At 49.1% G+C, this 25720-nt stretch overlaps 12 protein-coding genes across 12 annotated transcripts; 8 read left to right on the top strand and 4 right to left on the bottom strand.

Annotated features, from left to right (window-relative positions):
- Nucleotides 1-260: 260 nt before the first annotated feature.
- On the top strand, nucleotides 261-4767 carry PENARI_c001G11274 (uncharacterized protein; the record flags this gene model as incomplete). The annotated part of the gene is made up of 2 exons (XM_022627014.1): nucleotides 261-4150; nucleotides 4206-4767. 2 exons carry the CDS (start codon nucleotides 261-263, stop codon nucleotides 4765-4767), a joined length of 4452 nt encoding a protein of 1483 aa, XP_022493474.1.
- Nucleotides 4768-5097: 330 nt separating this feature from the next.
- On the bottom strand, nucleotides 5098-6758 carry PENARI_c001G08692 (3-deoxy-7-phosphoheptulonate synthase class II; the record flags this gene model as incomplete). The annotated part of the gene is made up of 6 exons (XM_022626813.1): nucleotides 5098-6139; nucleotides 6193-6244; nucleotides 6295-6387; nucleotides 6444-6507; nucleotides 6560-6669; nucleotides 6737-6758. The coding sequence occupies 6 exons, from the start codon at nucleotides 6756-6758 to the stop codon at nucleotides 5098-5100; spliced, it is 1383 nt and encodes a 460-aa protein (XP_022493471.1).
- Nucleotides 6759-8739: 1981 nt separating this feature from the next.
- Nucleotides 8740-9411, top strand: PENARI_c001G08429 (uncharacterized protein; the record flags this gene model as incomplete). Its single annotated transcript, XM_022626796.1, has 1 exon — nucleotides 8740-9411. One exon carries the CDS (start codon nucleotides 8740-8742, stop codon nucleotides 9409-9411), a length of 672 nt encoding a protein of 223 aa, XP_022493442.1.
- Nucleotides 9412-9934: 523 nt separating this feature from the next.
- Nucleotides 9935-10639, bottom strand: PENARI_c001G02122 (uncharacterized protein; the record flags this gene model as incomplete). The annotated part of the gene is made up of 2 exons (XM_022626279.1): nucleotides 9935-10336; nucleotides 10424-10639. The coding sequence occupies 2 exons, from the start codon at nucleotides 10637-10639 to the stop codon at nucleotides 9935-9937; spliced, it is 618 nt and encodes a 205-aa protein (XP_022493069.1).
- A 571-nt stretch (nucleotides 10640-11210) lies between these two features.
- On the top strand, nucleotides 11211-11654 carry PENARI_c001G01239 (uncharacterized protein; the record flags this gene model as incomplete). Its single annotated transcript, XM_022626220.1, has 1 exon — nucleotides 11211-11654. The coding sequence occupies one exon, from the start codon at nucleotides 11211-11213 to the stop codon at nucleotides 11652-11654; it is 444 nt and encodes a 147-aa protein (XP_022493531.1).
- Nucleotides 11655-12295: 641 nt separating this feature from the next.
- On the top strand, nucleotides 12296-13160 carry PENARI_c001G09494 (uncharacterized protein; the record flags this gene model as incomplete). The annotated part of the gene is made up of 4 exons (XM_022626879.1): nucleotides 12296-12344; nucleotides 12394-12772; nucleotides 12830-13039; nucleotides 13094-13160. 4 exons carry the CDS (start codon nucleotides 12296-12298, stop codon nucleotides 13158-13160), a joined length of 705 nt encoding a protein of 234 aa, XP_022493635.1.
- A 712-nt stretch (nucleotides 13161-13872) lies between these two features.
- Nucleotides 13873-14335, top strand: PENARI_c001G03075 (uncharacterized protein; the record flags this gene model as incomplete). Its single annotated transcript, XM_022626352.1, has 3 exons — nucleotides 13873-13911; nucleotides 13963-14044; nucleotides 14103-14335. 3 exons carry the CDS (start codon nucleotides 13873-13875, stop codon nucleotides 14333-14335), a joined length of 354 nt encoding a protein of 117 aa, XP_022493617.1.
- A 477-nt stretch (nucleotides 14336-14812) lies between these two features.
- On the top strand, nucleotides 14813-15290 carry PENARI_c001G11310 (huntingtin-interacting protein K; the record flags this gene model as incomplete). The annotated part of the gene is made up of 2 exons (XM_022627016.1): nucleotides 14813-15118; nucleotides 15180-15290. The coding sequence occupies 2 exons, from the start codon at nucleotides 14813-14815 to the stop codon at nucleotides 15288-15290; spliced, it is 417 nt and encodes a 138-aa protein (XP_022493388.1).
- A 268-nt stretch (nucleotides 15291-15558) lies between these two features.
- Nucleotides 15559-17491, bottom strand: PENARI_c001G10844 (putative MFS multidrug transporter; the record flags this gene model as incomplete). The annotated part of the gene is made up of 3 exons (XM_022626981.1): nucleotides 15559-16458; nucleotides 16511-16757; nucleotides 16806-17491. 3 exons carry the CDS (start codon nucleotides 17489-17491, stop codon nucleotides 15559-15561), a joined length of 1833 nt encoding a protein of 610 aa, XP_022493099.1.
- Nucleotides 17492-18250: 759 nt separating this feature from the next.
- On the bottom strand, nucleotides 18251-18619 carry PENARI_c001G03651 (uncharacterized protein; the record flags this gene model as incomplete). Its single annotated transcript, XM_022626410.1, has 1 exon — nucleotides 18251-18619. One exon carries the CDS (start codon nucleotides 18617-18619, stop codon nucleotides 18251-18253), a length of 369 nt encoding a protein of 122 aa, XP_022493796.1.
- Nucleotides 18620-19668: 1049 nt separating this feature from the next.
- On the top strand, nucleotides 19669-21756 carry PENARI_c001G09862 (NAD(P)/FAD-dependent oxidoreductase; the record flags this gene model as incomplete). Its single annotated transcript, XM_022626905.1, has 3 exons — nucleotides 19669-20280; nucleotides 20334-20997; nucleotides 21752-21756. 3 exons carry the CDS (start codon nucleotides 19669-19671, stop codon nucleotides 21754-21756), a joined length of 1281 nt encoding a protein of 426 aa, XP_022493797.1.
- Nucleotides 21757-24005: 2249 nt separating this feature from the next.
- On the top strand, nucleotides 24006-24833 carry PENARI_c001G08289 (uncharacterized protein; the record flags this gene model as incomplete). The annotated part of the gene is made up of 3 exons (XM_022626789.1): nucleotides 24006-24037; nucleotides 24131-24576; nucleotides 24826-24833. 3 exons carry the CDS (start codon nucleotides 24006-24008, stop codon nucleotides 24831-24833), a joined length of 486 nt encoding a protein of 161 aa, XP_022493761.1.
- Between the last annotated feature and the right edge of the window lie 887 nt (nucleotides 24834-25720).

The raw sequence follows: 25720 nt of genomic DNA, 5'->3' as shown, positions 1-25720 counted from the left end.
CGGGCTACTGAAGCTTATTATCACGTGCCAGTTGCTATAGAAACAACGCCACAACAAGCAATTCAGAACGGCCACCTCCACAGTGGATTATTTGCTCTGCCTTGCTTCTTCTCTCATGCGATTAATTCGACAACATCGGCACCTGCGACATTACGGAGTCCGGACCGACATCTCATTCCCACAGACCCAACCCGCCATGAGTGTCGCGTGCCAACGCTAACTGCGATCACCCAAAACATACTACGCGCAACAATATCATCATGGCGCGTGCCGCAGTGATCCCCCCATCCCCCGCCAACCGAGCAGGACGAACCTCCACCAAGTCAACAGCTGCAGCCGACGCAAAGAAGACTATCAGAAAGGCTACATTGGCCACACGAACCGCCAACACTCCAACGAACTTCGATTCAGATGATACAGACGATGAACTGGGTTTCATTGCCGCTAAACCGGCGAAACCTAGGGGACGCCCTCCTGGCCGCCCAGCAGCCAAACCCAAGGCGGCGCCACGCAGCAAGAAAGCAACGTCAGAGCCCATCGCGGAAGAGCCAAATGCCGACAAAGCGGACGAAGATGAGACTGGGCGGCAAATTGAGGTACCCAAGAAGCGACCCGGCAGACCGAGAAAGAATCAGCCTGTGACAGAAGCCCCTGCCGTGAAGCCAGAAACTGCGCCTAAACCCAGGGGTCGACCTAGAGCCGGAACAACACCCAAGCCCTCGGCGACCCGTGAGACGGCGGCATCGAGCAGGAGGACACGAGGCGCAACTGAAGATACCGATGAGAAAAAGCCGAATCAGATTAAGATTGCGACAAACTCTACTACTATGCGTTCAAATTTGCTTCGTGGACCCGCCAAAAAGAAGACGGTCAGTTTTCAAGATATGTCTGAATCCGAAGCGGAAGAGACAAGTGCCCCTACGCCTCCTGCGGCTGATCGCAAAAAGGTGGCCACCAAGGGCACGGGCACCGGAAAGAGCGGCCTTAGGGCTACCCCAGTCCGTAAGCCTGCGACTACTGCTACACGTGGACGGAAGCCGGCTGGACCCAAGAAGGCCGCGACTAAACCACTGTCTCCCAAGAAGACAAAACAGATGGCCAATACCCTGTCAGCATACACAAGCTCCGATGGAGAGGAGGATGAGTTGAATACACTCAAAGATGACATCAAGAGTCCGGTCAAACTGATTGTGCATTCACCTGTCAAGCATGGGCTGGAAACGACCGGACTTAGCTCCCCTGTACGGAGAATCAACTTCACCCCCAAGAAGGCTTCCAGCCTTGTTGATGAAAACGGCGAACCGAAATTACCGACACCCAAACACGCATCAGAAGGCACAGGCCTCAGCTCTCCAGTCAGGAAAATCAACTTTACGCCAAATCGCAACCAGAACACAGTGGCTGACAATGGCCATCTCGCCCTTCCGCCTGGTAAGGCCATCGATTTCAGTGATTCAATATTCATGTCTAGCCCCGCTAGACGACCGCCACCAACATCGTCCCCATTCAAATTCTCCCTGCGAGATACTCAGAAGGGAGGCTCCCTTTTCCAGGACCTAGCAAACCCAACTGGGGCACCCGATTTCACCCCTGGCCGTACTTCTCCCCTCAAAAGCTCACCAAAGAAAGGTCATTTGGGTGCTTCTTTCTCGCAATCGTTGTTCAAGGCCTCCACCCCAGCAGTTCCAGCTAGAACTCCCTTGTTCCAGAGCCCAGCAAAAAGAATGGTTTCTCCATTCAAGAGCTCGATATTCTCTACTCGTTCCTCAGTGGTCAAGTCTCCCGCTACCCCCGAGAAAGGTACCCCCTCCAAGCCGCTGGAACTCGAGCGAGCCACCCCTAAATATTCGCCGAGGGCGGAAGAGCAGGATCAGACTGCTGTTGACAAGGATTCTGAAATGGTTGAAGACGTGGCCCGGGATATCTTTGGTATTGAGCTGTCTTTCGAGAAGACTGCTTCAGAATCCCCTCTCCAAGCAGACAAGCTAGGATCTGAGCAAGCCGAAGAGACAGATCAAGATGAGGTCGACCATGTTTCTACCGAGATGGAGATTGAAGAACCGTCAGGCTTTGAAGAGACCGAGCAACCCCAGGAGCAGGTCAATTATGAGTTCGAAGAACCCGAAACGATTTGCTTCGACTCTCTGGAGGAGGCGGAACTGGCAGCCAGGGACTTGTATGATCAAGAAATTGAGCAAGACTCGGGCTCTGAACAGGATGAGAACCTTCAAGCGCAGGTTCCTTTTGAGTACGAAGAGGCAGACACCGTTTGCTTTGATGCTATGGAAGATGCGGAAATGGACGCGTATGACTCCCACAATGAAGAAATGCAGGTTTCAGATATTGCCCTGGAGGATGCGAGGCATCTGGACGAAGAGGAATCAGCGCCAGAAAATCAGACGGACGAAGAAGAAAACCAAGACTTCGTTGGCCCCAGATCTCCAGACTCGGCTTCAGAATCCGTGCAAACCCCAAGAAGAAGAGTAGAAAAGTTCTCCGATGAAACTGCTCCCCCTTCTAAGCCAATGTTTGATTTGGAGCACACCGAGGAGACTGAGACTCCCGACGCACAAGAGGAAGAGGATGCGTGTAGTATCGTCTACAATTCCGAAGAAGAGGAGCAATCTACTGGCCAGGAGCCTCAGACTGAGAACACTGAATACTCCCCTATCCGACCTTTTACAGTCGAAACAGCCACCCCGGAGCCCGCATCACCCTCTGATGTCAGCGAAGGGAATGACATTGGAAGTCCCCTTCAAAGGATGTATGCGACGCCTTCACCAGGGTCTATGTCCACTGTCGGTTCATTTACTCCACCGACTGCGGATCGCCCGGACAACACAGAGAATGATACTCCCACTCCTCGCGCCGAACATGCCAACGCTGGCATGTTCTTGGGCGAGATGGGTGGGCCATCTCCAAGCATCCGGGCTGACAGCCCTACGCTAATGGCACCCAGTCTCTTCAACACACCGAGTGTTGTTGATCAACGCCAATCACCCTTCGACGCTGGCTTGGGCTTCACACCCCTGGCACAGAAGTTCGGCCGCTGGGAGACTAATACCCCCTCTCAAACGAGGTCCCTCCGCCCTCGCCGCCGGGGAGTCTTCTCCCTAGTAGGACCCCTGGACCGCACCAACACGGAAACTCCAGTGCAGTCCGGTGCTGTCTCGTACCCTGATCTGTCGAAGAGCCCTTTGGCAACCCCGTCTCTGTTTGTCGAGCTTCCTCTCCAGCCCCAAAGTGAGGGTATCTACGTAAGCCCTGAGCAAGATCAGACTCCGCGGCCATCAGCAATTTATGAAGACAATGAATTGATGCAATCCCCGAGCAAAGTCATGGAGATATTTGAAGATCCTGATATGGACATATTCGAAGTCGATGACCAGGAACAGACTCCACTGAAAGAGCATATGCCTGCTGTGGAACCCCAGTTCCAGGAGCAAGAACACCCTGAAGAGGACAAGGAGAACTGCGATTCTAACATTCTGCCTGCCACCCCAATGAAGGTCCAGCCAGAAGAGATGCGCACTGTCCACACAGTGTCCAAGGTGCCTTTGAAAGCTGAAGGAGAGGTATCACCTTTCAAACTGCCCCGGAAGAGAGGCTTGTCACTGTCAAACATGTCTCCCACTCGTTCCTCCCCTCGAGTTCGGAAGCCAACCTTCATATCCCCGGAAGAGAATGTACCAATTCTATCTCCTACTCGCAGGCATTCGAGGGCCAACAGAAGCCCTTCACCAAAACGCCGCTCCAGTACTTCTCGACGCGGCAGTGGGAAACCAGCAGTCATTGCTTCGTCAAGTGAACATGTTGCAACTCAAAGCCCCGCCAAGAAAGCCCGTCGAAGCATGAGCACTAGCCAGCAAGCTCTGCATGGCGCAGTCGTGCATGTGGATGTCCACACTACCGAGGGCGAGGATGCATCTGGTATCTTTGTGGAGCTCTTGCAGCAGATGGGAGCCCGATGTGTGAAGTCTTGGTCTTGGAACCCGATTTCCAGTCTTTCCCCCGTTGATAGCGCAGAGCCGAAAGACTCGAAGGTTGGGATCACCCATGTGGTGTATAAGGATGGTGGCCTGCGGACTTTGGAGAAAGTGAAGAAAGCATCAGGCCTCGTAAAGTGTGTTGGAGTTGGCTGGGTTCTTGAGTAAGTCGATATTTTATTTACTTTTGTCAACGTTATTCTGACGTGTCATCTTCAGTTGTGAACGCGAAAACCAGTGGCTCGATGAGACACCCTACGCAGTTGACAGCTCCATTATCCCCCGTGGAGGCGCTAAGCGTCGCAAGAGCATGGAGCCCCGTGCCTTGAGTAACGTCAACGGTACGCTCGTGCGCATCTCCGAGTCTCCCGCACCGTCTGCTAGTGGACGTCGCAGCGGTGCTGACCAGGGCGCCGTCGATGGTTTCCGCAAGATCACTCCCCCGACCCACCAGCAAGATGCCCCGTCAACCCCCACACGGCAATCTTCGACTGATGACTACCAATTCCCCGCTACCCCAGGCTACAACTTTGCCAATCTCGATGCCATTGGCATGTCCCCCGCTACTCCATATTTCCTCTCCAACCGTTCCAAACTCGTCCAGCAATCTTGCCCTCCAAAGCAGAGCAACCGCGGCTTGTTCCCTGGCGCCAAGGCGTCCAGCATCCTGGAAGACGAGGAAGATGATGACTCCAGACGCAAGCAACGTTTCCGCATGGAAGCTGCTCGTCGCAAGAGTCTTGTTCACAAACCTGCTGTCGCTAGCCCGCTTCGTCGGTGATGGCACTAAACCAGCTCTCTACTTTTGTAAATTTCTATAGTCACTGTACATATGGGGACTACCTTGTTTCGGTGTTTGGTTTCTGGTGGTTAGGTCGGGCATTTTTTGCATTGTCCCATGCGTCTCTTCAGATTTGGTTTTGTATGCCGCTCAAACCAATTAGATTCAAATATTGTTGATTTTTTCGATTCTTGTATAATCCGAAATGTAATGTGTTGGTACTCACCCTAACCTGATAATTTGCCGAAAAAACATGATTACTTTTATCCAACACACTTGTCCAAGAATCCCGAGATTACTCTAACCATGCGCCACTCCAGCTAGGCGAAATCAATACTCAGACTCCTCGCGATAGAAGCCGGCAACCAAGAAAGCCAGCTCCAAAGCTTGCTTCTCATTCAATCGCGGATCACAGAAAGTAGTATACCGCTCCCCGAGACCATCCTCGGTCAACCCAGCCGCACCACCGACACACTCCGTAACAGCCTCACCAGTCAACTCAAGATGCATACCACCCAAGAACGACCCAGCAGCCCGATGAATCTCCAGCGCTTGACGCAACTCAGACAAGATATCCGTGAAATGACGCGTCTTCACCCCAGACGGCGTACTCTGCGTATTGCCGTGCATGGGATCACACTGCCAGACAGGGATATGGCCAGAAGCCTGCACAGCGGCGATATGCCCAGGCAAGAAGTTTGCAATTTTAGAAGCACCATACCGCGAGATCAAAGTGACCTTACCGATCTCGCGCTCCGGGTTGACGACATTCAGCAAGTTCACTAGCTCGTCCGAGGCCATGCTGGGCCCGATCTTGATTCCGATAGGGTTGGCGATTCCGCGGAAGAACTCGACATGTGCGCCGTCGAGTTGGCGTGTCCGGTCGCCGATCCAGAGGAAGTGGCCGGATGTTGCATAGTACCCGGAGTCAGGGTGGGTCGGGTTAGCTGTAGTTTTGGACGGTGGGTGTCGAAGAAGTCGGGTTAGGCTTTGCTCGTATTCGAGTGAGAGACCTTCGTGACTGGTGAAGATGTCTGCTGTTTCCACGCCGCGGTCCTTGTCGATTCCTACGGTCCGCATGAAGCGGAGGGCATCTTTGACGGCGTTCACGGTAAGTTCGTACTTCTCTTTGATTGAGGGTGTGATTACGTGTCCCAGGCCCCAGTCTAGAGGGGAGTGCAGGTCTGCTAGACCAGATGAAAGGGAGGCGCGAAGGTAGTTTAATGTTGCCGCTGAGTGGAAGTAGGCTGAGACCAGACGCGATGGGTCTGGTTGGCGGGACTGGGGATTGGCATCAAATCCGTTGATGTTGTCACCGCGGAAGGAGGGCATTTCCACCCCGTTGACTACTTCTGTTGAGCTTGAGCGTGGTCTGGGTTGCGTTCGTTAACTTTGTAATGGCTACCGGGTATGCGGATCACGTACTTGGCAAATTGACCTGCAATGCGGGCAATACGAATAACGGGTTTATTGGCACCTAGTTATGGATCAGTCGGTGCTTTGTACTTTGCAGGGATTGGGACATACCCCAAATCAGGACCAAGCTCATTTGCAACAGAAGCTTGACCTTGGCTTCGATCATGTCTTGGTTACAGTAGTCGAATAGCTCCGCACAGTCACCTAAGCAACATGATTAGTCTTATGTTTGATGGTGTTGCTGTGGTTGAACAACGTACCACCTTGTAAAACAAATGCTTCGCCCAAAGCGACTTTTCGCAGGTTATCCTTAAGTTGAATGATCTGAAATTGTGGTCAGATCTTGTCCCAATGCCAACCAGAATCATTAACCTACTTCTCGTGTTGTTACAAGGGGAGGTAGCTTCTGCAGCTTCTCCAACGAGTCTTTCAACCCTTGGCGATCCTCGTAGATGACATCTTGCTTGATGGGCTTTCGTGTCCACGCTAGGAGCAGTCAGTAAAACCAGACTGATCAGACTGATCCGACGAAGACTTGTTGAGTTTCTCTTACAACTAGGGCTCCATTCAGTCATGGCGGTGAGCAGCCCCGAAAGGTGGGGGTGAAAGAGTGGGGATTATTATGGAGAAGAGGTGCTTCCTCTGATCGTCAGAGAATCAAGCCAGGATCAATCGCAGTTACAAACAGAGTGTCGAATCAGGAGAATAAAAATCCAAGAAAATATCTCAAAGCCATTTTAACAGCTAATGTGTAAGGTAACGTGATATCCACGTGCGTTCACGTGCGCTTATTCACGGAGATGACTCATTTGATGCCTGGAAGGTTAGGCGTCCCCACAGCAATAAATTTCGAGCCTCGGGTTTTATTGATTTTACCATGTCACCCAAGGCTTGCTAGCTACTGATTTGGCTACATATTATGTAAATCAGAGCATTAAATGTGAATTTACACATACAAACCAGGGGAATGGTGCTATAATTCACTTGGATAGATCCATGTTTCTTCGCCGGATGTAAGGTCTTGTTTTCTACTATAAAACTTGGATAAATAGCTTCTTCACCCTAATTGTATTTATGACCTTTCTTCCTCCCTTCCCCCATCAGATTCGTTGTTTTCGATTAGGTACAGACTAGTTGAAATCCCCTCGTTGCGCCCACTATAGGCTTGCCCACTTCGCTGGATGAAGTTGCTGAATGAAGACGGGTATTTATCTATATACTTATAAGGCTGTCTTAGTGCATTGATCTATTGTTCCACTCCTCGCCTTAATGTAGTAAATGTACTTAGTTATCAATTTGGCTGGGAACGCCACACATGAAGGCACCGTCCAGCTCCTAGATCGCTCTGATCTAGTCGACCCACATGTCCACCTAGACTTGACTACATATGGGCTCTTCAGTCCTTGACCCTCGCTCAAATTGAGTGTCTTGCATACTTGATATTCTTGAATGGTCTTCGTGCACATGCGCATATAGGCGAGCGTGTCAATTCTCTGTACATGGTGTAGGAACTCCGAATCTACTGTATAGAAGACGAGCCGCAGACCTTCGTCCCCCCAGTTTGTTCTTCTAGGACATTCCTGTCTATAATGCGAGTATCTACATTGATCAAGTAACTGTCTTGCAATCACTTTGCTAACATACGGAGTTTAAGTGTTTCTATCGTCGCAGGTCAACTCGAGGACCTTTCTTTTTCGGAATCCAATTTGTAAACATATATCTGATGCTATTGGACTGGCTCTAGGCTTAGATTATTATATAGATATTTCAGTCTTCAGTTGAAGGCGAAAGTGGAACCTTAGGGCGTAGTTGATGGAGAATGTGTGATTTGACATGTGAACGGGCATGAAAAATTGGTGCCAGCAATGACAGGCGAAAACAGCTCATAGTTATAAAAAAGGGTTCCTGATTGTAAGGCCATAGAGAGAAATACTGTGTCAATTGCCATCAATGCATTCCCTATCAATTGGCTACTGAATTTTATACTGCATTGAAAAGAACGTTTAGATGTGGTATGGGACCAAAAAATGATAGAACTGAAGGGAAATCAGCAGACTCCCAAGACTGAAGCCCTGGGCCCAGTGGAGTCGACCGACCGAACATTAAGTTAATTGGGGACCCCCGTAGAGACGATAAATCTTCAAGCTAAAATTGGGAAAGGGCACTATCGAGATCGGGACCACGGAGCCGAGAAAAGGGGCATGTAATTTTCCACGCTAATAGAAAATAAATGAATCCGAGCCGTGGCGTTTTCAGTGTCTAATGTGGCGGGCCAATCTATTTCCGATCAGGCAACCCTGCAGGAGCCTCTGGCAAATTACAGGTAGCCCCGTAGGATACGAAGATACGATTGGACATGTCTCTAAACTAACAGTAGTGTGCTCGTTTGAGTTTGCTTCTTTGGCGCTAGTAGGGGCGAACGTGGGCCGGACCCTACGTGAAAAGAGCCCCAAAATAGTCCCTTATGCTTACAGTACTGCGTTATTTAATCTGGGCTTTCCTTTCTTTTTCTAGTTAACGTTGATCTTCAACTTCACATACTACTATTCTCACATCATGCATTACAAGGTGCTCATTCCTCTGTCCCTCGCCGCCACAGCTCTGGCTGCCCCTGCAACAGATGCCACCGGTACATCGTCGAGCTACGAGACTTCTGACGATTACGACGTCAATATCAGCTACGATGACAGCTACGGCCTTGCCAATGTGCCCAGCTCCATCCTGGCAGTCCTGGCAACCGCCATCCCATCTTCGTTTTATGACGATGTCCTGAACCCGGCATCTCGCTCCGCTATTATCAGCGCCGCCGCAGCTGGTACCTACCCAGCTTGGTACAACGAGCTACCTAGCAGCGTCAAGGCCTGGGCCACCTCCAACTTCGATAATGAGTTTATCGGAGCTTCAGCCACTGCCGCCAGCGACTCTGAGACCGCTGTTAGCAGCGCCTCCCAGACTGCCGCTGGTAGTGCCTCTGAGACTGGCTCCAGCGCAGTGGCTGCTAGCAACACTGCCAGCCAGACTGCTTCTTCTGCCGTCAAGACCACTTCGAGTTCCTCCTCCGCCAGTACCACTTCCGGCTCTGCCTCTTCTTCCGACGCCAGCTCTAGCTCTGCTTCAGCCTCAGCCTCCCCTTCGCATTCTACTGGCGGTGCTCCTGCTCCTGCCGGTGGTGTTGCCATGGGTGTCGCCGGTGCAGCTGGTATTCTGGCTCTTGCTCTTGCTCTTTAAAGTAGGACCGTCAGACTTTCCTACCCATGCCCCTGTTAATATTTTGGGTTGGTACTCTGAGCATCACTGCAGTTACAAATCATGTCGTTTTGACTACTCATGTGTGTAAATAAAATCAATTTATATACCCAACTTCTAATTCAAGTTCCCGCGTCTCAATGTTCCCATCTGGTGTCTTGCTTGACTTCCCCTGGCTCTAGCAGCCGTTCCGTTCACAATCCTGGACAACCGTCTTCGCGAATATCGTAATCTCTTTTCTATCCACCATAATTCCCAACATGACATCGAATAGAACCCGTCACAAAAACCTAAGTTGTATCAAGTAAATTTTCATATTCTTTGTATCGATCCTGATACAGTCAGTCTGAGACATGATATATGCTAGCTTCTTCGAGCTCTAGCTCCCGTCTTTCCCGTTTTCCCTTTGATATGTATTATTTGCAGTCTATGTAAAAGAGATCAGAGAGTAATAATCAAATTTCGTGCAGCTATATGGATGTTCAATAATATTCCAAGGCCCAAATCAAGATTCGGCCATAGTTCTATTGAGTGTGACTTCTAGAACCTCAGCGCTTGGGGGGAGATCAGCTCCATCGTCATTCTGATCAAAATAAAGCCTCCAAAGCCCTTTGGTGTCTTCCATGCCTAACTCCTTCGCATACATTTCGTCGCGCGGAAGCCGCACAGCCAGCCAACCTTCCCAACCCTGCAATGTGACCCGTGCTTCATCTTTTGTCCAGTCAAAAGGGCCGCAGACATGCCCCTGGCTTTCTTGTCGACCACCCCAACGCACCTCATGAGTCTCTGAATCAACGTAAAGCCAACGCAGAGTCGGAGGTGTTTCACCTGAGATGGTAACAAACCCTGCCGTATTATCGGGTGGAAAGTCGGGGTGTGGATAGAATCCGCCATTAAAGAGTGAAAGCTGTGGACAGTTAGACTTAGTGACATAGACCTGGAATTAAACTGGTTAAGACGAAGGCTTTGTATGAAATCAAATGGGGTGACCTACTTTGCCATCTGCACCCAAGTATACTTGTGCGTTGTGGACTGCCATTCTCTGCTGCAGTTCCCCCTCATAGGATGGACATTGAACCAGAAGATGGGATCGCTGTGCCCGCGCATTTTTCCGCCGCTGATCTTCATGATCCCTGGTGCCTTTAGTCGCCTCATTGACGCCAATCATGGTCGGCACCATTGCCGCCATCATGACGATTCCAAACACCATTTTGACCTAGGACTGGAGGAAGCAAACTTTTTGTGAAATTGATGAATACGCAATTTCGGTATTCCTTAGTCTGTGGGTGGTTAAAACCAAATGCGATGATTTCAACTTCCTTGGGACTTCCTTAGGGTTCTGCCGTGCCAGGTGATGTCACTCAATGCTTATTTAGACCTCCGAGGACTGGTAGAACAAAATTGCTTCCTGTAAATGTAATTGGAATGAAAAGCAACTTCCGCATGCGGCTCGGTCGTTGATACTTAGAATTTCGGAAACCGAGGGAACCATCCGTTGGCCGCCCCCGGGAACCAACCTTAACATTTTTAGAGAAGAATCATTCTCCACCAAGGCGTGGCAACTATAGATTGTATGACTGCATTGATACAATACAAAATAGCGGTTTGACAGAATATACACTGCGTGCTTTTGACGTCTAACCTTCACGTCGGAAATCCCGGCACCTTGAATGACATAAATAGGACCGGAAACTCTGCCATCTTCGTCTAGTTTGCGACTATTTTCCAGTACATCTATTTTATATTGAAGACTTCCCTACGGACATATTACGAGTACAAAGATGGGCGACCCTATCCCCGCATTGAGGTACATTAAATCTCAGCTCACACTCTACACTCTCCTATTATTCCTCTACTTCCAACAGAACCCACCTCTACTAGTCACAAAGGCTAACCCCAAACTCGATGGGTGTAATAGTACCGCTCCCGCAGCCGGCAAGGGAAACCGGCGAAACCGCCAGAACTCAGACGACTCGACTGCGAGCAGTGTCACCGATCCCATTGAGAGCCTTGTCGATCCTCAGACATTGGCCCAGGGAGAAGGCCAGTTGATAGGACCTTCCGCTGCACGTGAGCTCGACAAGAGGAATAAGAAAGACAAGGGCGAGGTGGAGAAGAAGGATGATGGAAGTTTGAATATCAGGATTCACTTGGACCTGCATGCTAAGGTGAGGCTGGATCTGGAGGCGGACCTGTATGGTGATATTGTCATTGGATTATTGTAAAACGATAGCTATGAATCACCATTGGCGTATTTCAACTTCAATTGTATTGTCGAATCTTTAACGGAGACCTCTTGAGAACAGTAGAGATGCGTGTCTTAGCGGCTAGTCCTTCAAACCTAGTCATTTTAACGCTATTCCAAGTCATTTCGGACCTCCGGAAGGGACACTGTCTGTATTTAGGCATGTTTCCTAAATATTTGTCACGGAAAAAGTAGGTCGCCCAATTCCAAGGTCCTCCGGGCGGGCAACAATGGCTGCGCCGTCCCGTAAACGAACCGGAGGGGTGTTTCTATGGAAGCCCGAGACCCAGTTATTTCTAGAAAAACAATCGATGTTTTGAGGAATAATCTGGAGTTATTATATGCTTGTCAAGTGTAGGAGAGAGAATTGTGATAAGAGCGATAAGAATTTTAACCCCGCGGAGGGGCATCAGTTGAATATTCAGTTGAATATTCAGTTATAAGCCAAGTGCAGGTGATGCTATTCGTCTCAATGATTGGATCCTATGGAGCTAGTACCCGGGGCGATGACCGGTGAAAGCTAAACGTGGAATTTCGTTCCTCCTTTTTTTCTGCCCCCACCTCATCCCGCATTCTTCTCACTGCTCTATTGGCATTGCATATTAGACGTACCATTACAAAATGCCCGACAAAGACGCTGGCACCCCCCGTGTCTTCCTCTACCGACACGGTATGTTCCAATAATGCAGTAATATCCACTATTATCTAACCAGTCACAGGCCAAACCGAGTGGTCCAAGAATGGTCGCTACACCGGTGTCACCGAGCTTGAGCTCACCAAAGATGGGGAAAACCAGGTTCTCGCATCCGGCAAGATCATTGTTGGTTCGGGGAAATTGATTGACCCAGCCAACATTGCCCACGTCTACATCAGTCCACGCAGGCGTGCAATGCAGACCTTTGAGATTGCCTTTGATGACGCCGATCAGAAGACCCTAAAAGATGCAGACAAGATCTCCGTGACTGGCAGACTTGCTGAGTGGGATTATGGTTTGTACGAAGGCATGTTGACTAAGGATATCCGTGCCTTGAGAAAAGAGCATGGTCTCGACGCCGAGAAGCCTTGGGATATCTGGCGTGATGGCTGTGAGAACGGAGAGTAAGTCGTTCACGTCTATCCCGTCGCAGTTGACAAATATCTGACTGGCTCGTTCAGGTCCGCGCAGCAGGTCACAGACCGCATTGATAATCTCATTCAAGAGATCCGCGCCATTCAGAAGGACAACATGCACGGAGAGAACCCTTCTGATGTTCTCCTTGTTGCCCATGGTCATCTTCTTCGTGCCTTTACCAAGCGCTGGCTTGGGTATCCCATGGAATTCCCTCTTTCCTTGATGCTTGACCCTGGCGCTGTTGGTGTCCTCAGGTAATGGACCCCTGTTTTCCCGTTTATTATCTAGCTGACCGCTTTTGATTATAGCTACCAACACCACAATATTGACGAGCCTGCAATGATGGTTGGATATGGTTTCCCTGTGCAGGAATAAGTTGATTCGTAGGAATCATGCACATACTGACATGAAAAATCATTGAACATTGATGAACATAGACACAACGCAATATACAATAACTCTGGCTTGGGGTACCTTTGAATACTGACGAGCCTTTTAAGTATTCGTTTTACCAGCCTCTCGAGGGTCTCGTCGAAAGTGGCCACCCGCAACCTCACCGTATCAGTACTTGAACGTAGGGGTACAATACTTTTGAGCAATATCCCCTTGTAAATATGCCTTGAATTAGTATCATTCGAGGTAGAAGTTTCTCCACCATAGCTTTTTACATGTTAGTACCGGTAATAATATTGATAGCTATTAGCTAGCTATTGAAATACCACGGACGGTTGTTTGGTGCGGCACTCAAAGGCTTAGGTCTTTTGAAACATCGTCGAGATCACCCCCGAAAGACGCAAAAGGTCTCCTATGGATGTTCAGAAGTGAAAATGAAAAGCGAGAAATGGTGACGAATAAACCTGGACTCGTCTAATGTCGTCTCGATATCTTCGAGAAGAGACGGTAGGGTACAGGACATCGGTTTTGTTGAAGCACACCCGGGCAAGCAATTGTCGAGCTATCGGCAAACGTGAGCTTGCAGTCTCACAAATAAACTGCCCCCTAATCACACTTTCACTTCCTTCCTTTCTTTTTCCCCTCCACCGAATCATTTCGTCCCACTGCAAACCCATCCCAACGAAACTTCAAGATGCCTAAAATGGTCTGGACCGCTGAGGCTGATGCCCAGGTACGTCTGTCCCTTTCACTCAGATAATACATGATGTCTTACGCATATCAGCTTTTGCTGCTGGTCCTCGACCAGCTGAAAGTCGCGAATTTCGCCCTTGACACTGAACAGCTTGCTGTCGGCATGGGTTCACGTATGTATTCCGCTCTCGCACCATGATCTGATCAAGCTAATACAAATATGGCAAACAGAGTGCAACAAGCGTGGCATTCAGCACCGTCTCAGTGTCCTGCGAAAGCAGGACAAGGAACAGCCTTCCCCTACTAAGGGTGGCTTCACTCCCATCAACTCGCCGGCCAAGCGTAAGGCTGGGCGCCCTCCTCGCACTCCTGCCAAGAAGCAGAAGAACCAGGACAATGATGATGAGACTGATGACGAATTGCTCGGTGTTGTCGTCCAGGGTGATCACCATGATGGTAACTAGGAAGTTCAGTCGCTTACCGCTTCTGCTCTCCCCCAAATTTCCTTTGTGAGAAGGGCTGCGTGAAGTTTTGATCCCCGAAATGTATCTACAAGCTCAGTCTGGTCAGGTAAATCTCTGCTCCATAACACAAATCTTTCAGCTGGAACACGTTATCTTGTAGCAATACTGAAGGCTATCAAACATGAGTAGTAGTCGGTTGTATGCTAGGAGCGAGGTAGTTTACCTGTCCCTCATGCAGTTACAATGTCGTTCATGTTAAAAATCAGCTCTAGAAATTAGCATACAGAACTGACAGAAACAATGTGATCACGTTCATGAGCGCTCTATATTTCGCCATCTGAAGGCGGCATGCAACATTCTGCCGGGAACCAATGACGTACATGTACACAGTTGTTAAAGGACCCAACATCTACCTCTCTCTTCTACCGTTTTACTGCTCAACGACCCCTGCTCACCACTAGTTCAAAGAAATCCACAATGTCAGACCCCATTCCATCAGCAACAGCTGACCCAGACGCCGTCGAGCAACCTCTCCCTGCAAACGCCGAAGACCGCAAAGCCGCCGCCGCCCTCTCCTCCCTCAACACAAATGAAATCAGCACGGAGCCCGCCTCCACTAAGGTGAATACTGCCAATCAGGAGGCTCTAGGGAGGGCAATGAGTCGTTTGGAGATAGCGGATGGACACGATACTGGCAAGAAGGGGACGGCACAGGCAGGGAAGGTTGATGGCGTTGTGAAGAAGCAGGTCGTTAAGGTTGCTGCGGCTGATGTTGCGCTGTTGGTATGTTCGCCATGGAGAAGTCGCTGATCTACTTGGTTACTGATGGTTCGTTTCACATTAGGTGGATCAGCTGGAATTGACTAAGGTCAAGGCTACGGAGCTGTTGAGGGCTCATGATGGTGATGCTGTGAAAGCCATGACGGCGTTTATTTCGCCTTGTATTCGGACATGAGCATTTGTCTGGGTGGTGGTACCTAGCCCAGACCGATACGATCGTTTGTGGAGGTTTCCTTATCATTTTATGACTTTCAAGATGGAACAAGGCAGATTGATAGGCGTTATGATGTATGCATGCTAGGCGTCTTTGTTTTTGTCCGGTCGCCCGTGACCTTCTCTTTCAAATGAATGAATAAGTAATGATCGCGTGTGATAAAATCAAAGTCGAATTATATAAATTAGCTCTATATGTATATTCATTCGGGTATCTGAATATGTACAAATCATTCTTCATCTTCCTCCACTTCCTTCTTTCGTTCAATTCCCTTACCCTCGTAAATGGTGTAGAAAACAGCCCATCCAATCAGGGCCTCAACAGCCAATGCCCACCAGACACCCCCAATCATATTGTTCTCAAGGCCTAGGCCAAGACCCCAACCACCTAGGAATGGACCTAGGGTGCGGGCCGCACTGGAGATACTCTGCGCCACGCCATGAACAGTGCCCAAGACAGATGGATCCGTGACACAGTTATTGACAAGAATAATGGCAGCGGGCAGGATGAATGTCCGCGAGATGACCTGGAAGCTAACGACCAGAGTAAAGCAAGGCCATACAATCCATGGTATGCGCGGAAGAATCACAAGGAATGGCATCAAGATGTATGATAGAGGCGAGAATGGCATGAACAGACGGGCCGAGGCCATTGTCCCGAGCTTTGTCTGTATTTTCGGATAGAGGAAGATCTGCAGCGGCAGACCAACGAAGCCGATGATGGCTGTAGCAAGTCCAACGCGGGAAGACGGGAGTCCCAGTCCACCATTGAAGTGGAAAAGTCCTCTGCGGGAGCCCTCTGGGGCCCGGGGAGTGGGAAGGAAGACGAACGTCATGGAGCCGAAAGCACTCGTGTGGAAGGCAAGGAGGAAGTGAGCCAGCAGGGTCAGGAGGACATTGCGTGTCCAAATCTGTCGGAAGCCTGGGCGTTTGTGTGCCCTGGTTTGGATGCGTGATCGGGCGGGACTTGATGGCACCGACCAGGTCTCATCGTCGTCGAGATAGACAGAGCCATCGTTCCGGGCTCGTGGTAATGGACGGTGGTACTTGCTTGGTCGGGTCAGAGCTCGCTGGATTCGCTTTCCCAGTCTGCGGCCCCAGTCTTTTCTGTATCGTGCGATTTCGTGTGTCTGATGATGTTAGTAAGAGACCGGGTAATCTCATGAATGGGGATATGCTCACTTCATCGAGGCCAAGGAAGACCGCGAGTACTGATGCAAAGATGAAGATTGCACTCAGCACATTGGGCAACGCATACGGCCAGCGCTGCATCCACCAGATACCTTCCTTGCCACCAAAGACCGAATCAGGCCCGAATAACTGCGGAAAGCTGTGGACAGGGTCGGCCAAGGAGCCGCCGAGTATTGGACCAATGATGACACCAATGTTGAAGCACATGGGGAGGAGCAGGAATGCTCGGGATTGAAACCTGAATTGTCAGCTCCTGGCTACAACTTGTGAAAGGATATCGACTCACTTCTTCTCAACAATGATCTCCGCAATTAAAGTTCTCATCACGCCAACATTACTGTTTAATACTCCACCAAGTGTCCGAAAGACCATGGCAGAAGTAAACGACCGAGAAAATCCGAATCCCAGGCAAGATATACAAGTGCCCAGCAGTCCAATCAAAAGAACTCTTTTCCTTCCCATCCATTCAGCATCAGCGAGCCGGCCCCACCAAACAGCAGTGAGAAATTGCGCAGCTGTGAAGCTACCTTGGAGAATACCAGCCTGCACAGTGATTTCCGAGTCCGGTAGGGAAGGATCGAAAGATTTGAGCTGATAGAACATATATGCTTGCAGAGAAGTCTGAGTCAAGGGCTCCGACAATCGAGCAAATGTCAAAATTGCTAGTTGGCCTTTCTTCGGCAGCGAGCTCCAAGTCACCGGCTTTTCCTGGTCTTCTGCTTGTCCCGACATGCCGTCAGGGCCGCCGTCATCATTTTCATCGGATAATAGCCGTCGGCCATTGATTGTCAACGGCGCAGCACCTAATCTCCTCGTGCGGAGTGAGTGGCCTTCGAAGATGGCGGTATCGGCGCTCTCGGAATCACTGTCACCCTCGGTACTCGACAGGTCGGAGATATCCTGAGAAAGAAGAGGTTCGTCTTCTCTCATAAGGCCTTGGCCCACGGGTTGGATTTGCGGAGCAGACCCCATCAACACCGATCCCGGTCTGGGAGGTTGTCACGCGAGCGAGCCGAGACTACGATGTTGTGACGCCGGTCGGTGAGTACAGGGTTGTTTTGCTGTTTTGTTCTTGGCGCAATATTCAGATCGGCAAGAGATGAGAAAAGGTGTGCAAGATAAGAATGTCATTCATCATTCATTATTCATCTGGGCATCGCTCAACCTCCGATACAATCGCGACGCTTTGCCTAATTAGGTTAGATGGTCAACGGACCTCCGAATAGTACATGTTAGGTGGTGAACAAAAACAAAAAAAATCTATGTTGACGCCATTTCTCCCCACACTTACGTATGTATTGGCTAGAGAGCTTACCTGCTGAGAAAATGTTCTAAAGAGTAATTAAAGTACTTAACAATGTCTAGAAGAAAACCGAAGCTAAAGTTAGAGACTAAAAGATATTTTCTCTTCTCTCTTAATGTTTCCTCTCTCCTTAAGAGACTCATCAGCTTTGCCTACGAATATATGATTCTTTCCTCCTTTACTTCTCGATGAATACCTATTGAGTTACTTGTCGGATTGTGTGACCGTTAAAGCTCGTTGTCGAAAACCCCTAAGCTTTGCATGCTGCTAGGGTACAGGTGGTTTGGGGTAGGGGGTGGCGCTAAGTGGTTACTCTACGTCCTAATAACTCTCTTCTATATGCACGTACATAGACAGGATAATGTCTGCCGGGTGGGGCCTTTCCTATCTGGGCTGTCGCCGCTTTATGAGGGCGCTCAGGCTCAGGATCAGTGAGTAGATGTTAGCACGGGCTTAGAATTAGTGATAGAGAGCATTGTTGAACGTCCTCCAGGACCCCAGGTAGCGTCCCAGAGATCCGAAACGCCAATGTACTGGACAAAAGGCCCGGGGTTGCTCCAATAGCTAAAGCCAATCGCGGTGTGGTTAGGGGCTCCGCCACAAGTGATCACGAGAGCCATAATGTTGATGCCGATAATGAGCATGATCTTCAACATAGAAAAACGAAACTCCAATTCACCATAGACTCGGACGAAGAGAGGGGCGGTGACAATCATCAAAACTCCGAAAACGGTGATGAAGGCGCTGTTGGGCAAGTGGCGATCGCTCTTGGAGTGAAATATGTCTGTGGAACTCATGACGAGGGAATACAATGATGATAACTTGAAGTCAAAAGAAAATTCTCTATGCCTTTTGTACACTAGTTTGGCTTTCCGAATTGGGGTTCGTGGTAAATGGGTCCCTCGGTCCCTCAACATCAGAGGCTGATTGGAAATCCAATCGAGACATGATTTCGAGTCTACTGGCATTAGATTTTCCGGTAATTACAAGCACGCCTAAGTTTGAGGACATCGCCCCGAAGCTTTTGCTCGCGCCTCACTGTCGATAGTTCCCAATCTAAGTTTGACGATTTGCGGGGAATCGACAAGGGAACCATGACCTACCTTCAGATAACAAGCTGGCTTTTACAAACGATTCCGGTCCGGCATAGATCAAGCCACCTGGTACCTACTTATCGATGCGAATGAAAAAGGCCGGGGCAAAGGCCTCGGAATTCGATGATTTCTCGCTCCTTCACCCTGGTCCTATCTTCAAGTTGATACAAGCCGAACCCCCTGCAACCACCACGACAGCAAAAATGGGGGACTGGCCGATGAGGGACAACAAATGCAGTGTCATGCTCGAAATGTTCGTCCTGTGGCCGCGAAAAGCCGGTGGCGAGATCCTAACTTACCGGCAGCTTACCGGGTGACATAGCGAAGTCGGACTGGTGGCAATCCAACTTAACCGTAGTTTACCAAAGCGTTTAGCTATGGAATCAATCTAGAACTTACACAGTAGGTTCCTGATTTCCTGATCAGTACCGGTATATCTTAACTTTTTACAGTACCAGTCACGCCCAAAAGCATCCTAACACCCCGCCTTCGCGGCCCAATCATGATAGGTTGGAGCTTCTTGCACCCGCCCTCTTAGGTCGTGACCGTGCTATCGCACATCCGGCGGAAACGAACAATCCAGTGTTGGAAGCCGCCGGAGGAAGACAGACGACGACAACCGGGTACCGGCAGTGCAGCTGAATGAAAGTGTGGAGCCTTCTCTAAGTGCGAAAGGGTGCTAGGTATTAATATGGGACCTAGGTTCATCGAGTTTTTTGTTCGCGTCATTGTTATTCATGCATGAGTCAATCATGGTCTCTCTCAAAGAGGTTTCAAGTGCGATCAAGGATCTCAAGCTCTCCAACGGATCCTCGGAGTTCGGTGGCTCCGGTATCTCGAAATACTTGCCAGTCTCAGACCCTACAGAAAGCTTTTGGCAAACGCAGCACGATGAACTCAAGGATCATCGCTCGACAGAACATCTACCTGAGCATAGCGATGTCGTGATAATCGGCGCTGGATACGCTGGTGTCAGCACAGCTTATCACCTTACTAAGGATCATGGCGATGCCACGCAATCAATCACCATTTTGGAGGCGCGAGGCGCATGTTCCGGCGCAACTGGTCGAAATGGCGGCCATCTAAGACCAGATCTTTATGGTCATATTCCGACATATGTCGATCGCGCTGGCCTGCGAGCGGGCGCTGAGATAGCCGAATTCGAGATTGCCCACGTCAAGGTCATCAAAAAATTGATCGAAGAGGAGAAAATTGATTGTGATTTTACCCTTACCAGGTCGATTGACGTCTGGTGTAATGAAGAAGCCGCGAATAATGCGAAAGCCATCTATGATCAATTGGTGGCATCTGATTTGGAATATATGAATGATGTTATTTTCCATACTGGTGAAAAGGTCGAGAGTGTAAGTGATAGCTGCCTCGTGAACGATCAAATAGAGAAAACTGACCGTCATAGATCTGTGGAGTAAAGGGTGCCATAGCATGTGCTTCATACACCGCTGGCACCATCTGGCCATACAAATTCATCCTACACATCATCAAGTTGGCACTTGCGACGGGCAAAGTCAACCTTCAGACGTATACTCCGGCAACTTCAATAACACCCGATCCCAAAGGTGGCTTCATCATCGGCACCCCACGTGGGCAGATACACGCCAACAAAGTCGTCCATGCGAGCAATGCCTATGTTCCGGGCCTACTGCCAGAATATGAGAACAATATCGTCCCCTGTAAGGGAATCTGCTGTCGTATATCCGTTCCAGAGGGAACCACAGTCCCCCTTCTCAATAACTCTTATATCAACCGAACCAAGGATAAGGTGCTCTCGTATCTCGTCCCGAGAGCCGATGGTAGTATTATTGTCGGCGGTGCCGCCGCAACGTTCTACCCTTACCGGGACCAATGGTACAACAACGTCGACGACAGTGTCCTCATTGAAGCCGCCAAGGATTATTACACGGGCTACATGCAACGAACCTATCGAGGCTGGGAGAACACCGGCGCAAAGGTCGATAAGATTTGGACCGGGGTGATGGGCTATTCATACGATTCCAACCCCCATATTGGCGTTGTTCCGGATAAGCCAGGCCAATTCATTCTCGCCGGCTTTAATGGCCATGGTATGCCGGTAATCTGGTTGGCAGGCAAGGAGCTGGCAAAAATGATCGCACATAATGTTCCATTTGAGCAGACAAGTCTGCCAAGATTGTTCAAGACAAGTCAACTACGGATAGACAGAGCAAGGGACGGGAGAGAAGAGGATGGGGATATTCTGGGCACCGGGTCGTATTTTCGCTCAAAGGTAGTGAGCAATTTTGGCTGAGAGACGGAGTGAAGAACAACTGTGATTTTTGAATTGCGATCGTTATAACAGATGCAGAAGCGCCTTATATATATAGGAATAACCACATGAACCTTTTGCCATGCTGTAACCAGGCCTATACCTTTCACTTGTGCTCAATTTGTCTGTCATTTACCTGTTTTGTCTGTTACAACGACGATACCAGCATACCAGCATTCTAGACAGACGCTACCGACGCTACCAACGCTACAGCACATTTCTGCCCGCGCTTCCCTCTTCTCTTCTTTCTCTTGTGCTGAGTTTTCTCCTCAATAGCTACTATAGGTAAGGAATAACCTATCTTGGGTTGAGCTTAGCGTGACATATTCAAACAGTTCTTGCGTCATAAATAGCCTCAAACACACAGAAATCGCCCAGAATATGCATCCTAGCATCAAGTCCGTTGATTATTAAGCAGGAAATCGACGGTTTGATGGACGTGCAGGACAAGAAAAGGAAGATGAAGCTAGAAAGCCTAGAAAGCCGATAAAAATTGATCAGATGCTCTATGCATTGTCTCCTAACCAAACTAGTTTAGAGCTTAGTGAATCGGCTGTGTGGATCTTAGTGGCATTTTCTTTGACACAAGGACTATTGTTGGCTTTTCTTTTCTTTTTGGCGTTTTTGGAAAGAGACCTGATATTTTGTTATGACGATGTTGGACTACCAGTGGATGGTTTAACCCCGCAGCCTACCGCGGGAAGCGCAGGTCCTGTTCCAGCACAGAACTGACCGCCGGAGATTGCTAGTCACCGGATACTACCGGCCGCCAAATCCATTCTAGCCACGCGAGACCATACCGGCTTTCATTCCACCCCATATCTTTCTTTCGCTAAGCATACCGAATGGCTGGCTAGGTCATCTCCTCGCATGGCCAATCTCATAAACCCCATCTCATGGTCCTTCGTCCTTTGCAACTTCATAACGCAACAACATTTGAGCTACCTCTAGCGGAACGCCAGACTGTCTCCCAAAACCAAATTGCGAGATTCATCTTCCGCCATTTCTCCGTTAGTCCTAATCGTAGACACCACACCAGTCAACAACCTCGGCTTGCCCACAAAACCATGTTGTCTTCGACGTGGGCCTACCTTGACCGCATCGACAAGCGTAGTATCATTCCAGACACGGCTAGTAGTTGAATGAAAATCGCGTAAGGTCTCTCAAGGTCTACTCTACTAGGTAGCTGTGTAGCCGTAGGGGCTGAGAGCTAGGAAATAAGGGCTGAAGTCGCGCACCGAGTTCTTCTTGCGACGGTAATTTAGCAATAATATCTTCAAGCTTACGCTTCTTTGCAGCCATGATTTATTAATTGATTATAGGGAATTCCTGTATGATATCCGCCATTTGTGGAGGTGAATATGAACCTGATCCTCCAAGTGGTACGATAAGCCGCAGCCTAATTACGAGGCCTATTGGGGATGACAACTCATAATCTATCTTATAGTCCCGACCTTAATTACACCTCTTCCAGTAGAAAAGACTCCGAGAAGACTCGGCTAATCACCGATAATACATCGTATCATCAAACAGTAAGCCTTAGAGCTTGATTGTATTTGGACTGTTACTTCGCGTTAGCAAGGTTTGAATTTCGATTTCAAAAAGAGGATATAAATGTACTGACATCACCGCAATACATTCGATCTCTACGTCAGTCCCAGTTGGTAGTTGCTTGACAGCGACACATGTTCGACTCTACTTCCAGTGAGTGTCCACAGCTGCCTTATTTTGCGAGACAACTTACTGGACGTGGGTTAGTCTGGCTGAAAATTTCTTCGTAGACTTTGTTGACTTCATTAAAATTTGCCATGTCGGTTAGAAACACGGTACACTTCACGACATGAGACAGTGAAGAGCCTCCTTCCTCTAAAATCGCTTCCAAGTTGCGAAGAGCTTGTTCCTGTTGTCTTGTGAGAAACCTAGGAGGAACTCAGTGCTTAGCATGGGTGGCAACATGAAAACCTACAGCTCGTTTGCCAATCCTTCCTTGCACAGCCTTTTTCGTCACAGGATCCACTCCTAGAGCGCCTGAGGAGAAGATAAGACCGTTGACGATGATAGCTTGGGAGTTCGAAGGGCGAGGCGGGGGAGCTCTCGATGTGAGAATAGCAGCACGCTTTGGGCTAGACATCTTGAGAATATTCTTAAGGTTGGGCAGTATTGGACGCGCGATAAGATATGTCAACATTTTTGACTAAAAGAATAACACGCTTTATATAGAGATGGCGGTCCCAAGCTCTCTAAGCACCCCGGGACTAATTCTGAGTTCATCTCCAACCCGTGAAATTGAAAGGAAAACAGGGCTGTTGTAAGCGAAGTACGGGCAAGTGTCAAATGCCAATCAACCAGATAGCTCTGCGTAACCGGAGAGTGTTGGACAGCCGAATGTGGCCGGCCGGAAACCTTAACCCTACCGGATACACCGGCATGCACTGGAACCTCAACATGAGCGGATAGGTAGGGCGTACTTACATTGTAGACGACGGTGGAAAGCCCGGTCAATGTTCCTTTGATCCTTTTTTATGGAATACCTATAAGGAAAGCTTGAAAGGTAATTTTGTAACCTACTACCGGATTCGGTAGTTGACTCCAACGTGGAGCCAGTGTAAAGTGCTAAACATAAGCGACGGTCTGGGGTGCTTGGCGAGCTTTTGATAAAGTTACCAGCAGTTGACATATTTTCACTCCCGCTCTTTTCTTTCTCGAACATCCTTGGCTTTTCCGCTTCCACTGGGTTTTTCAAATTTCACATCAGCTCGTTCTTTGAAGACTACCTAGGCGATGAACATGGGGAACGAGAAAACAATAGTAGTGATTGGGTAAGCAACCTTTTACTCCTATGTTCACTACGCTACCGCGAGACTGGTGACAAGTTAACCCACGGATCTGCCACGTTGACATGTTTCTTCAAGAGCCGGTGTCCTTGGACTTACCACTGCGCTTAGCATTCAACAAAGACTTGGACGCCCATTTACAGTCCTGCTCATTGCTCGGGATTTCCCTGGTTCTACCTCTGTCAACTATGCATCACCATGGGCTGGCGCTCACTATCGACCAGTCCCAGGCCAATCCCCACAAATAGCCACGGAGGCGCAATGGGCGAAAAGAACCTACGAAAGTTTTAAAAAGATCGCCGCTGAAGAGCCTGCTGCAGGTGTCACCTTTTTAGAGGGTATTGAACATTTTGAAAACCCTCCTCCTGAGTACCTTGACGTCGTTGGAAATCCGGATAGTCCTTATGCCCACCTAGATGGACTTCACGAACTGTCAACGGAAGAACTACCTCCTGATGTCAAGTTTGGCATCCGTTATTGGACCTATTGTGTGAATTCGCCAGTCTATTGCGCCTACCTTCTACGTAAATTCATATTGAAAGGCGGGAGAACTAAAAAGTTCACCCTCATCAGTCCTATGGAAGCCTTCCACCTTGCTAACAACGTTATCCTGGTGGTCAATTGCTCCGGCTCAGGGTTTTCAGACCCGACATCATATATTATTCGTGGTCAGCTTTGTCCTATATTACTGTTATTAGAAGAACGGGGACTGATATCTTTTAGGTCAAACTTGTCTCGTTCGTAATTCTTGTCCGGTAACGATAACGAGACAGAACTCTGATGGATCGTGGTCTTTTTGTATTCCTCGCCCTCTAGAAGGGGGAACGATAATTGGAGGCACGAAAGAAGTCAATGACTGGGATCCGGATGCACGTCTTGAAACGCGAACCAAGTTACTTCGGGATGCGTCCAAATGGTTTCCATTTAGTGATGGTGACCAGGGTGAGTTTGACGTTATACGTGATATTGTTGGCCGACGGCCGGCTCGCCGGGGTGGTGTCCGGTTGGAATTGGAGAAGTTGGCTACATATCCGGAAAAGGCTGTACTCCATGTGTATGGTGCTGGTGGTCGTGGTTATGAGCTCTCTTGGGGGATTGCGGAAGAAGTCACAACGTCCTTCCTCAGAGACGGTTTTCGTCGGCCTATGCCTTCTTTGTAATACGCTACTTTGCTTAGGAAAACAGAGCCCTTCTGCCAGGAAGGCTCTGCAAATTTGCAGCATAGTATAAGAGGTTTTCCTGTTTTCACCTACATCGACCGACGACTAGTTTTCACTGTTCTACATCGTGTTCTCATTATCTAACCAAGTGTATCATTATGGTTAGATTCTGGTTCCGTGTTAAGATAGAATCTCTACTTAACAGGGTAGAGAGCCTGTCAGTCGGGTAAGGAAGAAAGCAACGAGTCAATTGTGGCAAGACTGTTTCTTGAGGAACTCTCAAGAACCAAAATGAACCATTCTATTTAACAGAGTCTACTCGGAGACCCTCCGTGTCCGAAGTAGTCTACTTTGAAATCAAAACGAGGGGCATGTATGAGAAGGATTAAGCTGTGTTGGTATCACCCAGTTCTTGGGGCGCCATGACTTCGCGACTCCCTTGTCAAAGGAATTAACCACAAGGGTGCGTCCTCTCAAGCTTTGAAAACTGTAGAGAGATGTTAGCTTG

Source organism: Penicillium arizonense, assembly GCF_001773325.1.
Source record: "Penicillium arizonense strain CBS 141311 chromosome Unknown PENARI_contig001, whole genome shotgun sequence".
Taxonomy (NCBI): Eukaryota; Fungi; Ascomycota; class Eurotiomycetes; order Eurotiales; family Aspergillaceae; genus Penicillium; species Penicillium arizonense.
Note: the sequence above shows the minus strand (reverse complement) of the source record. Positions and strands in the feature narration are given on the sequence as shown.